The sequence below is a fragment of the Mastacembelus armatus genome, chromosome 15 (assembly GCF_900324485.2).
Source record: "Mastacembelus armatus chromosome 15, fMasArm1.2, whole genome shotgun sequence".
NCBI lineage: Eukaryota > Metazoa > Chordata > Actinopteri > Synbranchiformes > Mastacembelidae > Mastacembelus > Mastacembelus armatus.
In genome coordinates, this window is record NC_046647.1 from 15,072,754 (window position 1) to 15,088,900 (window position 16,147).

Sequence of the window (16,147 nt, forward strand, 5' to 3'; positions counted from 1 at the left end):
GCTGTACAGTGCTATAAACAGTTATTTTATCACAGGGAACAGTGGGTCAGTCCGTCACTGTACGACACAGCGGTCATAGCTTGGATCCTGTTGTGGCTCCAGTTTGGAGGTTACTGTCTTCTCCTCTTGATATTGTGAAGCTCTGTGGTTCAAAATGTTTTGGAGAATGTCTTTGCTCTCACTTTGTGGTAGATTGTAGAAAAAATACTGTGGTGCCATCTGAATGAACCTAGCAGGGGAGATGTCAAAAACCTCAGTCAAACCATGTGCTGCACATTCTTTTGTGAATCAGACTCATTCACCAAGAGACATTTTAGAGAAACAAACTGTGTTGAATATAACTGATATAAATTCAAATGAAATTCGTCGTCTTAAATGCAGCGAGCCAGTCTTGGTGCAGAGAAGTCTTATTGTGCATCTGCTCCTCGCATTATTTGAACAGCAATGAACAGATTCACACATTTTAGGGTGTGGAACCTAAGAAAGCATGACAAAGGCTGCAGAGCTTTCCCCTCTAATAAGCTGCAGCTCCACATTCACAGTCATCTGCACAATCCATAATCCCGTCACCAACCAGATTATACTAGAGAACGGGATTATGGTACATCCCTACACAACCAGCATGACTAGTATCTGCTCCAAAAGGGAAAGGGAATAAGTCTGATTACTTTTAAGCCTATTCAAGTGTGAATATATGAGGGTGGTCTGCTGGGTGCTTTAAAAGCGACTGCAGTCTAGTTACCCAGACTGTATATGGTCTGTATAGTGCACAATTTAAACTATAAGAACAAAACGTTAACAAGGCTGAGACTTACTCCTCTGAGGTGATGTGGGTGACAGTGCGGAGGCAGTTGTCCTCAGAGAAGGAGTGCTCATGGTACAGCACCCACTCCGGCAGGCCCAGCTTAGGGCTCTTGGCACCGTAGCCAGACAGAGGATGGATCTGCGCCACATGCTTATGGGTCAGGATGAAGTAGTTCCCCGATCCATCCACATCCCGTGCCACCTAGAGGAAATCACAGCCAGGCACAGTCAGATACATTTCCACACAATGATCCAAGCTGACAGACAGCATCCAAAAACTATGTGTATCTGTAAAATTATACATTCCTTTTCTCAAATAGTATCGAATAAAAAAAGGCAAAATACACAACAAAAAATTTAATTCAGTTTTCTGAGGAATATTTACTTAACATTTATATAACATTTAACATTTATTTGAAATAATTGATAATGATCTTTAATAGGCTTCAGCTGGACTGTGCATGGTCTAAGCTGTTAGTGTCAATCTGATCAATCCATTAGTCAGCAAAACGTAAATTATCTGACCTGCATGAAGAAACCAGCCAGCAGGGCTCTCTTAATGTTGAGGGTGTTGCTTCGGGAGCCAAAGGCGGGCACTGACACGGGCAGCTCGATCCTCTTCAGAGTGTCTGTGAGCTCAGCGTGAAGAGCGTCAGCCGTCAGCAGAGCAGTGTGGTGCAGGCAGAAATCCTGACACCACTTCTCCACATTACAGTCTGAGGAGGAAAGAGGACAGAGCCAAAGAGAGGATTACAGGAGGGCAGAATCAGTGATGAAGACACACAAATTGGACGATAGCCAATATAACTCTGTCCACTATCTCATCTACTTCAACAGCAAATATATGCCCCACAAAAATACAAATGTGCTGCATTCAGGGAATGTTTTGATCTGGTTTAGGCATTAAACTACATTTTTCATAGTTAATGGGAAGTTATGAAGAAGAATCATTACTTTTTATTGCAAATATTCAAAAACTCACAAGGATCCTGCTGACACTGTTTGAAGGCCTTGTAGATGTTGATAAGGGTGAAGTGGTCTCCGTCTGGGTGCTGAAACTTAACGTGGCACTGAGTTGTCTCTGGCTTCACGGCCACAGAAGGAACCATGAAGCAAGATGATGCTAAAACAATCCCCAAGACAAAAAGGATGTTTAACAGCTTACACTTTATAGATAAATAAGAAAAAAGGGATTTGTACATGTATAGTCTGGTTTAGAGGCAGGCCAGCATGTTACCTGTCAGCATGGCAGCAATGATGACCACCTCGCTGACACAGTCAAACTCACAGGAGGCAAGCAGAGTTTTGGCCATTTGAGGCTCTAAGGGGAACTCAGACATGATGATGCCCATCTCAGACAGGTTGCCATCATTGTCCAGAGCTGCCAGGTAGTCCAGCTCCTCCAAAGCCTGCATCAGGCCTCCAGGATCTGGGTTGAAAAGGGTTTTGGATTAAAACTGGGAAGGACATGTACAGGTCATGATAACTATCTAATATTTAAACCGGGACATTATGACTCATATATAAATACACATTGACTAAAATGGTTACGGATATTTTGTGTAACCTGAACTTCAATTCAAAACGCTGACCCACTGGGACAATCTTCCTACATTATACTGGCACCCTGGGGGGCAAATATGGGGTGAAAAGACAGCAGCAGATTAGGATTTTATAATCCCTGCTACATCTGTCATGTACTGTATCACTACACAAAATGAATAGTCTTTCATGGTACAAATTTCATTTTCTCTTCTGTCTCTGAAACAAACATGTTTTTAATGAAATAAAGAGACAGGCACAGAGAAAGAGTGAAAGAATAAAATCCAGTTTAGATACTCTCAATTATTATTTACTCTCCCACACAAACTCTAATCAGCTAACAGAAGGCTCAGTGTGTGTGTGTGTGTGTTTGTGTGTGTGTGAGGGTTAGTGCTTCAGTGGGGGTGAATAAATCTGGGGAACAAAAGCACATGGAAAGAGGTCAGCTCTAAAAGGATTCTCACAGAACAGGAGCTGTCAGTTCAGCCGCGGCATGGATCATTGCTCTCCAATAATGAAAGTTCCTGTCTGTTGGAACCAAAGGGAACAGACCGGCTGAACCCAAAATACATATTGTTATCACTCAGGCCAAGTGGGCAACAACAGGGGAATGGTAGTGTTCTAAGAGTTTATTTTCTCACTTTATTTGAATCTCACCCGGCCTGTCGATGAAATCACAGTGTCCCAACCCAGCGATCTCCATCCTCTTCAAAAAGAGCACGGTGGCAGTGATGTCAGACTCTACAATGTGTGGACGTATCTCAGCGGAAAGTTTTCTGTGCTCTGGGTACAGACAGAAACATTTCCCTGCAGGACAGAAAGATCTTTTTAAAGAAAAGGAGACAGCAGGGAACCGGCAGCCGGAGATTTACATCACCAAACGTGTTTTGTAACAGTTCCTAACTTCTGACCTGTGGGACCTGCCAACTGTTTGCGACTCTCGGCTTGACCTGTGCTGATTGGCTGAATGGTGATCGCGTTTGTTCTGATCCTGGGGTTGTAAACCTGCAACATCAGCACAGTGCTGGCCTCGGTTATATACAGCGGTCAAATGTACTCAAGTACTTAATAGTTTAAGTTGCAGCAGCAAATATTCTGCCTTTTTCCTTCACTACATTGAAGTGATAGCAGTTACTTTGCAAATTAGGATTTTATATACACAATATATGATAAATTGCACTATCACAGATAAAACTACCTCAGGGTATATAAAAGTAAAAATGATATTAGCTTAACAATAAATTTGATTTACATGTTAATAAATGAGCTTTGGTGATCAAATAATATGAAGGCACTTTTATTTGAAATGGAGCATTTTTCTGTTCTAGTAAAGGATCTAGATACCTGTTCTGATTATTTATGATGCCATATAATGAAACATTTACACAAATTCTCAAAACATACTTCTTGTGAACTTTAATACATTAACACTGGAATTCAGACTTAAAGATTTTGGGACTTATTCAGTTGCTTTAAGTCTTATTATAATTACAAAACAAGGATAAACTTACATATCTTTTCTCAAGCCCAGCGTCAATGACAAAATGTATTGAGCTAACAGCCCAGAAAATGTCGTCGTTTGGGCTGGATGTGAGGAATACTCTGCGTGTCCGGCCTGTCTCGCCCTCCCCCAGGATTGGTAGGTTCCCAGGCTGGCCAGGGTGCACAGCGACAGGAAGCAGCTCACCCAGATCAGGGGGTAAGCTTTTCCCCTCGTGGCACAAGATGTCACAGGCCAGTTCTATCTCCTGGTAGAGAGGAAACAAAGAAGAAAGTCAGAGGAAGAAATATTTTCAGACTGCTGATTTCATGTTGTGCTGCTCTTTTACCTGCGTCGTCACCAGGAACACAACCACATCTCCTCCTTCTTCAGACTGATGGATCTCCAGCACCAGTCGAAGAGCAGAGCAGAAGTAGCTGTCATCTGCGCTGCTGTACAACGCCTCTCCTGCCCTCGGGATCTCCAGGTGAATCACAGGCACCACTGCCCTGCAGAAGTGTGCCAGCTGCTTGGCTGTGGGCTCAGTGGCTGTGAGGAGGACGACTCGGAGCTCTGGCCTCTGCACGGCGATGTCCTTCAGCAGACCCTGGAGTACATCAGTGGCTACAGTCCTCTGGTGGGCCTGATCTACAATTACCACACTGTAGCGCTCAAGCAAAGGGTCTGACATCATTTCTCTCAGCAGCATGTCATCTGTGCAGTACCTGTGGTGGGTGATAAAGTCACACTGGGCGTCAACACACAGAATTCTTGACACAAACTATATTAAAATTCATAAGGCCTAAAATAAATCCCCTTTAGAAAGCCTCTTGGCTGCAAGAGTGGTACAGTATGTTCAGGAAATCCATTCAGCATACCTCAGAATGGCATCTTAATGAAAGGCACTTAATCTTTACACTTCAGCTTTGCCCCTAATAATATAATTTACTCCGATAATGAGTCTGGGAAATGAATCCTTTCGGATTTGCTGGCTGCTTGTTTATCTTGGTTCCCCCCCTTTAATATGCTGAGCTTCTTTGTTCCCTAGCTGACTTATGAGGGACCCATATGAGGGAGTGTGACATATGGGTATATGGGGGAGCCGGGCAGCTGTGGAGGAGCCCTTGAAAAGAGCCCCCTGAAGTCTTTTGTTCACATCTCTCTTGAGGATAAGAAAAGGCAGGGTGATTTAGCTGTGTGTCATGACTATGCATTGTTGTAACCCGGCAAGAGGAGAGGAACAATAAGTGAGAGCAACACCAGATACCTCTGAGTTTGAAAGTATGAAGTACTGTGTTAGCTTACCTGAGGACTGTGTCATTAGTGCAGCATGTCTTCAAAGGGATGCTGTACCCGACTTCATGGCCAATGTTGACATCCATCTCATCAGCCACTCTTAAAGCGAGATCTATCACTTGCTGCGCATGGATCTGGGTACAAACCACCATGCCATGCTGGAACTGAACTGACAGGCAGAATTCAGCACACCACTGGGGAATCTGTTATAGAATAAGACACAAGCTGTTTACAACATGCCTGCCTCTTCTCCTCTTCCTATAATGTTTATAGTAAGAAGGCTTGATCTCCCTATAACCAATTTTAATCTTCTGTTACTGGAATAAAATGTGTCATATTTTTTCATGGCAATGTAATATAAAGTGTCAAATACTCACCTGAGAACTCCTCCCAGTTTTAGCAGAGCCACTGACAATGACAAACTGCCCTTTGGCCAAAGTGTCCATGAATTCACACTTTGCTTTCCACACTGGCAGCTCTTTTCTTTCTTTGAGCAATTTATAAAACCTGGAGGAATAAGGCAGTCCGTCAAACTGATTAAGCTCCAAAATATCATCATATTCCTTGTCTCCTTCACTCAGAGCTTCTGTGTCTGAACAACAGGGGGATTTTCCCTCAAAATAGTCCTCTCCACTAAAACTGCTATCGTCCTGCTCCATCACAATTGACCTCCCAGTCTGTTCGGCTAAAGACTTCATTTACAGATCCACAGGAATGAAGTTTGAAAATCTCCAGCTCTCAGTGAACTCATGGACAGCACACTGAGCGCTGCTGCAACTGAAGCCAAATGAAAGGCTCACTAGGCGGCCAGCCCAGTGTTGTCATGTGGCCACTAATCCCATAGAAGTGCGGTCAACAACACACACACACACACACACACACACACACACACACACACACACACACACACACGCACACACACACACACACACACACACACACAAACACATTTAGACGGGTCTGGTATTTACCATAAGAACTGGCTCACACAAAAAGGCCACAAGCTGTACACAGAGCAAAATACATTTACTTTTCCTGAACTGTGGTTTAATTTGGTCATTTAGGAATTAATTTTCTCAGTGGTTGACAAACTGAGATAATTAGTTTCTACATCCAAAAACCAATGACTGTGCCAGAATATGAAGGCCTGTTAAAATGAGAGCTTAGCACAAATGCCTGTTTCTCCATAGTGTCACCAGACCTACAGAAGCCTTTCTGCTTTTCAACTGTAGAAATCATATCCAAGAAAAAACAAAGGAAAAAAACATTCTTTGTTAACAGTAATTAAACATTATCTAACATGTGGACCTGTGAATTTATGCACCCTTGTTATTAGTTTTGAAACATCAATTGCTTCTCTCTACCTTTAACCCAGAAAAGAGTTGTCTGGAAAAACCTTGGATGTTTGTTTTATAAGTACAAATACAATTGTACTGCACCACCAATGTATCATAAAATGAACCCACATGCACGGAACCTAAGAGACTTCACATTTCAGATGTACTATTTGAAAACTCTCGACTGACAGCAGGGCTCTGCAGTTGCTTACAAAATGTGACCTCCATGACTAAGGCTAAATTGACAGGGGATAAAGAAATAGTTCTAAATTTTGCTTCTGCTCTTTCTAGTGGGGAGAACGGGCTTGTTTAGTTCAAAATAAGACTGGATCAGGAGGGAAACATTTTTAATGTATATATAAGCAAAGAATGACATGACATTTATTAAGTAATATGTGATGGATATTGTATTTCCTAACATGGCAACTCTGCAGGTTGCCAAGCAACTGGTCTCAGCCAAAATGGCCATATGTTGTGTTTTGGACAGAGCGAAGACAGTGCCCCCTGCTGTTAAACTACAGTGGGAGCCCTTCAGACCGCCATATTTTTTCCACCACCGGGTGTTTACAGCACCTCCTCTGGATTGTAAGGATACAATAGCCTTTAAATCTGAGCCAGCCTCATAAAATCCAACATGCTATTCTCTTTTCTTCCAGCAGGTGTTGCAGTGTCGCATCATCATCACTATATGGATGCCAAGAGGAGACACAAAAACAATTGTCTCACTGTACTTCAGATTATAAAGGGCCTTTCTCAGTATCAGAAACCCAGCAATCCATTGATTAATAAAGATAATAGCAGCCATAATGAGTGGAATTGGTTGCAGTATTATATACAATACGGTAGTTAATATTAGCTTCACCCTAACCAGTTACAGCATTAAAGTGCTGCTTACACATTATATGATGTAGGCTTTTTCTGTTTTGTATTCTCTCCAAGTAATGGTCTAAGTGAGATCATCAATCAGAACTCAAGGACAACTTCAGTCTGTGGTTTAAGGGAGCACATTAAGATAAGATAATGAGAAAACCCGAACCTGGGAAGCAATTTTTGTAATGGCCAGAGTTGTCCAGCAGATGGCAGTGTTGAACAAGCAGCAAAGAAGGCCTTCACTTAAGACAGGTAACAGTAGTGGGACAGTCCAACAGTCACTGATGCTTCTTATTTTTAGGTTTTTTTTTTTATTTGCAATCAATAAAATTTCTCAGTTTAAATGATATCCTGAAACATTTGTCTCTGGCCTAAAAGTTCTAGGTTGTAATTTTCAAAATCATGTTTTCACCACCTGCTGTAAAAGGGGCACAGCTTCAAAGCAATTCTTATCTTACTGTGGTGGTTTAAAAAATAAAATAGAAATGATAATACAATATTTACACTTTACAATGGCTTTTAAGCATGTTACAGTATTTCAAATAAGCACAGTACAATAAGGATTCACAAATGGCATAAACATTTAAGGACTAATCCACACAGTACTAACAAATATTTTCCAGCAGAGAACAGTTACTCTGACCGTCAAACACATATGAACACTTCTAAAACAGGAAAAGCATTACTTGCACACTTCTGTACATGTCTGCAATGCAGGTGTGCAGGGCTTCACAGACTTCAATCATTCTGCAGTGGTGTGAAGACAAGTACTGCATTTGGATATGCTGCAAATACAAAATGCATGATCCAAAGTGAACACTGACAAAGGAACAAAGAACTGTGCTATAAACTATTTAACAGTTGAATTCCCTACTTGAAGAACAGCAAGTAAACAACAAATAACTTCAAGGAAAGTGCCTAAATCAAAGTGCAACGCAAAGCTCTGAATCTAAAGAATGATGCCGTGAATGAAGAAAACCCAAATGAGGGCAAAAAATAAAATAAAAAGACAGGACAGATATGGTAAAACATCACGCTGGACACGGTTGAGAAAGTGTTTGGAAAGCCCACAGCGCTGAAGTCATCCCACTTGGCTCACGCAGTGAGCGTTAATGTTAAACATACAAACACCAGGGTTGATGGTGAATTATTTGGTGTTGGTGTAATTCTCTGGAACACAATCAATCCGTCAAATCTGAGAGTCTGCAGCATCTGCCAGCATCAGAAGAACACACTGAGCGGCCAACACATGCCCAGAGCAGTGTGTCAGAGCCAGTCTAACATGTGTGAAAAGGACTTTTCCTGTTTGTGTTTTACTGCAAAAGTGAACTTATAAGGGCATAAAAGAGCCTGACTGTGAGACTGTAAAATGAACTGATCGGATTAATTCCACAGTAAAATGTAGTCTGAGGCTATTTCAATCTGGATCTTAGATGATGCAGCTGGAAAGCCGTTGTAACTGTTGAATTTTTCCAATGTATTTAAGAAAAAATAACTGATGAATATCTATGTTTCAGCACCTTTGCAGCATGGATATAAAAGATGTATTTGGTATTGAATACATCATAAAAATATGAAAATGAACCTCACCATGGCCTACGAAATACACTGACAACTTGCTGAGTTGTGCTCCATTTCCCTTTTGTCCGCATTAAAGTCCAAAAACAAACTGCTATTATCCAACCAACTTCATTATAAAAAACATCATATATTTCAGCTTTTCATTTGGAAAAAAAAAAAAGTATAAAAATCACCAAAGAATGCAGAATGACACCATGATTCTTCCTGTGGTCAAAATCCTTCGTGATCGGCGTGCTCTGTGCACAAACTGGTAGTATCAGAGTTAAATAGTTAAATAGATAAATAGTTCATTGGTACCTGAGCGAGGGCAACAAAGCACCTTATAGAGGCGTAGCACCGAGGTGTGATGTTAGCCCTCCTTCACTAGAGAAACTCTGTGATACTTCCAACTGTCCGAAAGGATTCACAGAGTCTCAGTAAATTAGTGCAAATCAGAAAAGTCTCTGTCTTTTGGAAAGAGATGTACTCATCCATGAGAGCTCAGAGCTCAGCAGTCCTTATGAACCTTTGGTGGTCTGTAGGGCAACACCGGCACAGGTCTGAAATGAAAACAGAAATTTAAACGCATGACATTATTGAAACAATAACAATAAAATGCTGAATAACATAAGACATGCATGATGTTCTTTGCCTGAAATACCAGTTCATGCTACAGTATAAAATCACAGATTAGCTCCTTCCAAACACATTACTCCTTATCTTAACCTGATGGCAGTTTAACATGATGGTTGCACCTACTGCAGCAACATTTTCAAATCTTGCAATGCTGCACAACCCTGAGCTGAATATTGTTCGATTGATATAAAGGTTACGGCCACACAAAGCCAAATAAGGAGATTGACACTAAATGAATGTTTGTCTCACAGTGTGAAGAGCAGAGTAATAAATCAGTTATTTAACTATGACCTAGACCCATGACTAAGAAAACAAAAAATGTTTAATAAAACAAGAAACATTGCAGATGAAAGGTTTTTCTTACATCAGTCTAATAAATACTGTTTCTGTTGGTGTGTGTGACAAAAAGAGAGAAAAAAAAAACCTTGTACAACTGGAGCAATAATGAGTGCAGCACTTTCATGCTGAAGCACACCAACAATGAAAAAAAAACATGCAATTCACTGGTGATGCAGCCTGTGCCAGAACAGAAAACACCTCTGCACTTCCTTGATATCACTACTTTCCCAAAGGTAAACCACTTCCACAAGGTGCACCAGCGCTGTGCAGCTGTATTTAAACGTCCTCTCATGACTGAATAAAGCTGTAACATTTTTGTACTAAAGAAATATGCCTGAATGAAAAAAAGATCTCTCTCCAGCAATGTTATGTTTTCCCTGTCTGAAAAAGGGAACAGATAAGGTGTGTGATTCCTGTCACGATGCTCTGACCTGCTGGGTGAAGGGATGGCGGGTGGAGGCCTGGGCGCAGTGGGAATAGGAATGGGGACAATTCCAGTTCCAGGAATGTGGACCCCCACTGCTGTGCCACTTTGACCCAACCGAGATCTCCTGCCTATTGGGTCTGCAGGTAGAGGCTTCTGGGGCGGACTGGGCTTCTCAAAGTCCTAGAAGAAAGAAGAAAAAAAAAAAAGTACCACTTTACCATTAATTTACCAAAACACCACAATGCACCAAATCCCTCAGTGAATAAAAACTGGAATAATACAGTATGTCTCCTTTAAATGTGGATCAGCTGTACAGAAGCTAAATCTGGAGACATGTTTCACTAGAGGGCACTGTGCAATCGATATCTTCTCTAAATTCCCACAGCAAACAAAAGATAAAGGCCACGTTCCTCCTTCTTGTCCCCACCAACCTCGGTGGCGGCGCTGCATGAGTGTGGGTAGGTTATCTGAATGAGTTGCCATCATGTGTTCCTAATCTACAGCGTGGAGGCGAGGCTATGATAAACATCTGCTACCAGATGCCCGGCTATCACCGCACACGCACCCACACACATAGACCACAATACACACTCAGAGGACCACATGGACAAAATAAAAAAAACTGCTCACAGAAGGAAAGGAAAGTTTTCCACCTCGTGCATGGATAAGACTTAGAGAGCTGCAAACAGACTTACAGAATTTCTAAACCTGTGAGTGTTCCTAGTTTTCTCTGTGACCCCTGCAAAAATTTGCACAAAGAATCTCAGGTATCAGAAATAACCAAATTACTTCTAAAAAGTTCGGTACTGATAATATTATATAAAGTATATGTATTTCCTGTGTCTTTATTATGAGTATATTATGTATTAGTATGTAGACAACAGTAACTCGTTGGCTAATGGTTAGTTTCATTATTGTTTAATCTGGCGTTCTTGTTTTTAAAAGGTACAGAAAGAAGTAAAATCTCTTCCCAATCTTCCAAAAGCTTCTTTTCTTCATCCAACTGTCATAAACCAGATATACCAATTACTATAATAGATTAGGAACCAGCAAATATTCAATATAAGCACTTGGTACAAGTGAATTTTGCCACTTCTACTAAAAATGACTGTGACAATCAAAATATTTGAATATTTATTTTTGTTTGACTAATCAAATAATCAAATAATTGCTTCAACTTTATGTGAAATATTTGCAGTGAAATAACTGAGGTGCACGGTACCAGCCACTTTCCCGAAGAAAAAAAATGTGTTTACAAACTCAAAATTTGCAAAACTCTCTGCGTACAACAGCCCAAAGCTCTTCAAATGCAGTAAAAACATAAGACGCCCCATGGAGGTTGGAATATTATGATGCTTTAATATGACTGAGCTCCGTTAACGGCACAGCAGGTCTGTTTCACTCACAATCGGCATCACAGTCCCATGTGGACACTGTTCCTGAAAGTTTTTGGGGTATTAAACATACACAGTAGGGTATTCCTGTGATCCCATTAGAGCAATCTGTGTGAATATTAACTGAAACTGACAGAGTATTTCAGACTTCCACCTACAGCGTACCACCCACAGCGAACTTTAAGTACAAATTCTACTACGTGTGTATGTTATGGATGGTTTATTTTTCCTTCTCCACAAACACACAAAATCAAACTGTTTTTCAAAAGAGTGCACAGAAGAAAACAAAGATGCAAATGGACAGATGCATCCACTCCAATGCAAGAACAAGGTGGGTCCAATGTGCATTCTAATGCCGCCCTTGGCAAGAAAATCTCACGCTGTAACTGGAGTCTTGGTGGTGTTCACATGTCTTAATTCAAAATGAAAGATTGCACTGTCCTCTGTGGCCTGAGAAAGATCTATGAGCCTTGGGCTTACAAGCACCTTTCACTGGAGGAACTGAAAAATGTGTGGTCGTCTGGCCAAAAACAAAGCTATTTTTCTAAGTTCCTGAAAAGATGACATCTGGGAAGGCATGATTTTCATTTCTCAGCAATGAGATGCCGCAGTCTGCATCTGCAGGGCACCTGCATGTGGTTCGAGCTTACTTGCTTCATTTTTATTTCACTCTACATGTATCTGATACATATTTTTCCTTCCTTCAGATAATAACAAGCAGATCTGTATTCTCAGCTCCCACATTGTTTTCTTTTCATGCACCGCCTCATTGTAATAAATGCAGGACAGGCTTTATTCCCCTGGAAACACCTTGACATTAATGCGGTGCAGTCAGCACACAGGCGGAAGATAGCCTGCGAAGAAATCTTTTGAAATAAGTTGTATTGGTGCAGACAGCAGGGGAGGCTCTGTCAAGTATTACAATGATCATCTAATACATTTTTTTCTTCAAGAACTGCTGTCCTGTACGTCCTTGCTGGTCTGTTATTAAATCTGAACCAAATCTTCTCTTCTCTTTCTGACCTGCATGTGCTGTCTCCACTCGCTCCATCTGTTTCATTACAGCAAAATGAGTTAGTGTATATTAACAGGTAGCAGGGTTTCATTGTTTTGACAGGCCAGTGAGCAGCCTGCTTTATAAGATAGGATGATATCCAGAACCCCACAAAACCAACCAAAACTGAATATAATTTGTTTGTTGCATTTTAATATTACTCTTTGGACCTCCAACAGATATTTTAATAATTTCATCTGAGATGTTAGGAGGAAAAATGTCTGTTGGCACTTCAAACAACTCAGACATCTGAAATGATATTAGAGACACCAACTAGACACTGATTTCTTGTAAAGAGCCAAGTAGAGCCAAGTAATGTGAATCAGAAAATAAACTTCTAACCTCAAGTAAAGTAAAAATGTAGTGGAGTAAAAGGCAGTTAATAGTATTTGCCACCAACATGTATAAGGTGTATAATTAAAAAGCAGCAGAAAATGGAAATAAGATACATAGGGAACTGGTGACCTGTCCAGGGTGTACCCCTGCCTTCCACCGGAGAGAGAGCTGGGATAGGCTCCAGCAGATCCCCGTGACCCTGAGCCAGGAAAAGCGGGTATAGAAAATGGATGGATGGATGGATACATAGAGAACATCTAGTACTGGTGTACATGTACTGTTCACCCACAGCAAATGATTAACCTTGGAGATGTAAACATTGGATCTCTACATGCCTCCCTCTAAGTCCTCCATAGTCTGGCTTCACATCTAGGATTATGTTCTGCTCTTTTTCCAACAGAGAAAAAGTGTCATAGCACAAAGTTAATCATCCGCCAATTTCCTGTGCAACCTGCTGCGGCTCACAGAGTGTCGACTTCCAGCACAACTCCCTTTCCTGCGCATGCACACAAAAGAATCAGGATTTGGGTCCACCACTGGAGCAGACAGATGGATTTACTATCTCCACTGCATCCGATACTGCTGACTCAGCAGAAAGCAGCACCTTACTCAGAAGTCAAGTCACAGGCAGGGAGACGGATTTAATTTCGTTGTCGATATGTGGGCAAACAAACCGAGTGTGGTGCAGAAGAGCTGTGAGTTCCAGTATCCAACACTTTGCTACAGCCTTTAAAAATGACCACACAGACGGCTGTAAGAGCTGTAGACCATTAACTGCAATTTGCATATATTTTACATTACAGCAGAGCATTTCGAAAGAGTACCTGAGTTTTCAGATTGATTTCCTACCTTCTGTTTCATTCCAGTGGTTTCTGTTCATTTCAATAAGGTAAAAAAAAAATCATAGATTTAAACGTTGCTGTAATTCATCACAGTGAACATACCTTCTGCTTAACTTATTGTTAATGTTACATTACTGTCATGTGGTAATTCAGTGTGAGCAGGGACTCTCCAACTGTGCAGCCGAGGAAATGTTAACATCTCAGAAATTATGAAATTCACTTTATTATTTTATGAAACTATTATTTATATGTTTGTAGTTTATCTCACAAAATGTGTCTTTGACCTTAAAAAGTCTCTAACAAAATTAAAACTTGTGATGGATCCGATGATGATGGTTGTCAGCAACCATTCCATGGTCATGGAAATTTAAACATCTGCAATTTCATAAATACTGGATGAATTTCATCTGGAGAGGACAGGAGAAATACCCATAATAGTGTTTTTACAACATAGCCTATAATTGCAATATTGTTTTTAAGAAGGTGACTCAAATGTCAGAGTGCCCTTAACAGCACCATCAAGGAGTCATTATGCAATTGGGAATGTAACTTTGACACAAAAAGTGAACTAAATGTTCCCTAAGATGTATTTAGTAAGTCACACTATATTCAAATTAAGTTGATATATGACAGAAACCTATGGAATGGTTCTGCATTTACAGTCAGGCGTAATGTGTGTTAAAATATTAATGGGCTATGCTGTATATGTGGCTCATTAAAGTTGTGGTCTGCAAAGATAAATTTTCATTTTAAACTGCAAACTTTGCAGAATGTTGAAATTCTTGAGCCAATATGAAGCAATCTAAGTTTTTTAAAAGCATTTATCAACATTTTTGCAAACAAACCTGGTCTACTCTGTACGATGACTGCTCGCGAGGCAGACTGAGAAAAGGTGCCACTCGAGGTGGAGAGAGTGACGTGTGGGCAGGCAGGACCCTGTGGTGGGCTGGTAGAGGAGGCAGGGTGGGCTGGCCCACACTTAGAGACACCGGAATGGGATTGCTGATGTGCAATGGCTGGTAGAGGGGGAATCTGCGCAGGCTGTGACAGTGGAAGTTGTGTGGAGGGAGAAGAGGCTCTGAGCTCAGGAGAGATGGCTGAAAAGAGGAGGAGAGTTATTTTCAGTTATTTTCACTAATTCCATCAGTTCCATGTTATCTGGTATTACATTAACACACAGACCTCTGTCACAACAGACATTTGCATTTGTCAGAACAGGAAAAGCAGAATTGTTGTTAATAACATGTTATACCCGTAAAATGTAGCCTGAATGTGTTAGTTGATGGATAGAAAATTGTAATGTAGACTGTATGCCTCTCAAACAATACAAACTATTTGCAGTAGATGTTTTCACCAATCCATCTCAGTTCAGCCCAGGACCTCAGTCAGGCCAGATCCAAAATACTAGGTCAGGAAGCATTACACTGTATTGTGTCAGTGTTGTATTGCTGCAGGTCCCAGTATGTGTAATATGCAAGTGAAGCAGAGCAGACTGCCAGACTGGAGTCTCTATTCTTTATATAAATTATTCACAGATGCTGGGTTCAGGTAGGTTATACAGAGGTTTTGAATTCATGAGTATCTAATTCGAAGGATGTAGAACATTATTATAGGTTTTACTAATTTATGATATCTTATAGGCTGAGCGATCAGTACATTACATGGCAAAAGAATCAAGACATTAAAGGATAATGAAAATAATTAGTTACAGTCCTTGCCTTGTGGGATGTTTATTAAACAGCTTTAACCTGAGATATTTAGGTGTATTTCAAGCATAAAAAGTCAAATTCTACTTCAGCCATTAAACTCTCATTAGTGTGAAACAGCTGATGTCAGAGTCATAAAACTGGAAAACAACACTATTAGATATGACATTCTGAAATTGCAAAAGCCAGAATGTGACCACATGTCCTAACCAGCTGTTACCCCTCTGCTTCAGAACAAATGTATAACACCTAAAATGACCAGAAAGGATTTTGCTGCTCAACAACACACACACACGCACGCACGCACGCACGCACGCACGCACGCGCGCACGCACACACACACACACACACACACACACACACAATGCAGATGTATTCAAAGAGAGCTGTTGCGATGCTATGTGACATTTTTACATCAGTGTGTGGTTCAACAGGTCCATAGATAGAGTGGACAGTCTATTTCAAATTGTCACTCTACACTGATACACCGGCTAAACTCAATTATAGTTACACACAGCTGCTGC

The 16,147-nt window shown here is 40.9% G+C and overlaps 2 protein-coding genes across 4 annotated transcripts in view; both read right to left on the bottom strand.

The window, feature by feature from the left end:
- Positions 1-54: 54 nt before the first annotated feature.
- On the bottom strand, positions 55-5,781 carry dhx32b (DEAH (Asp-Glu-Ala-His) box polypeptide 32b). Its single transcript, XM_026309720.1, has 11 exons — positions 5,500-5,781; positions 5,132-5,325; positions 4,176-4,551; positions 3,858-4,094; positions 3,258-3,351; positions 3,004-3,153; positions 2,042-2,233; positions 1,787-1,927; positions 1,330-1,520; positions 816-1,006; positions 55-229 (listed from the first exon to the last, which is right to left on the bottom strand). The coding sequence occupies exons 1-11, from the start codon at positions 5,779-5,781 to the stop codon at positions 55-57; spliced, it is 2,223 nt and encodes a 740-aa protein (XP_026165505.1).
- A 1,862-nt stretch (positions 5,782-7,643) lies between these two features.
- The window catches only part of adam12b (ADAM metallopeptidase domain 12b), a 70,676-nt gene continuing 62,172 nt past the window's right edge, over positions 7,644-16,147 (bottom strand). For all 3 annotated transcript variants that reach the window (XM_026309901.1, XM_026309900.1, XM_026309902.2), the window contains 3 exons: positions 14,763-15,014; positions 10,296-10,471; positions 7,644-9,449 (listed from right to left, as the gene is read on the bottom strand). In XM_026309901.1, coding sequence (XP_026165686.1) covers positions 9,398-9,449; positions 10,296-10,471; positions 14,763-15,014 — 480 coding nt within the window. In that variant the 3' untranslated portion in view covers positions 7,644-9,397. The remainder of the gene's footprint in view (positions 9,450-10,295; positions 10,472-14,762; positions 15,015-16,147) is intronic.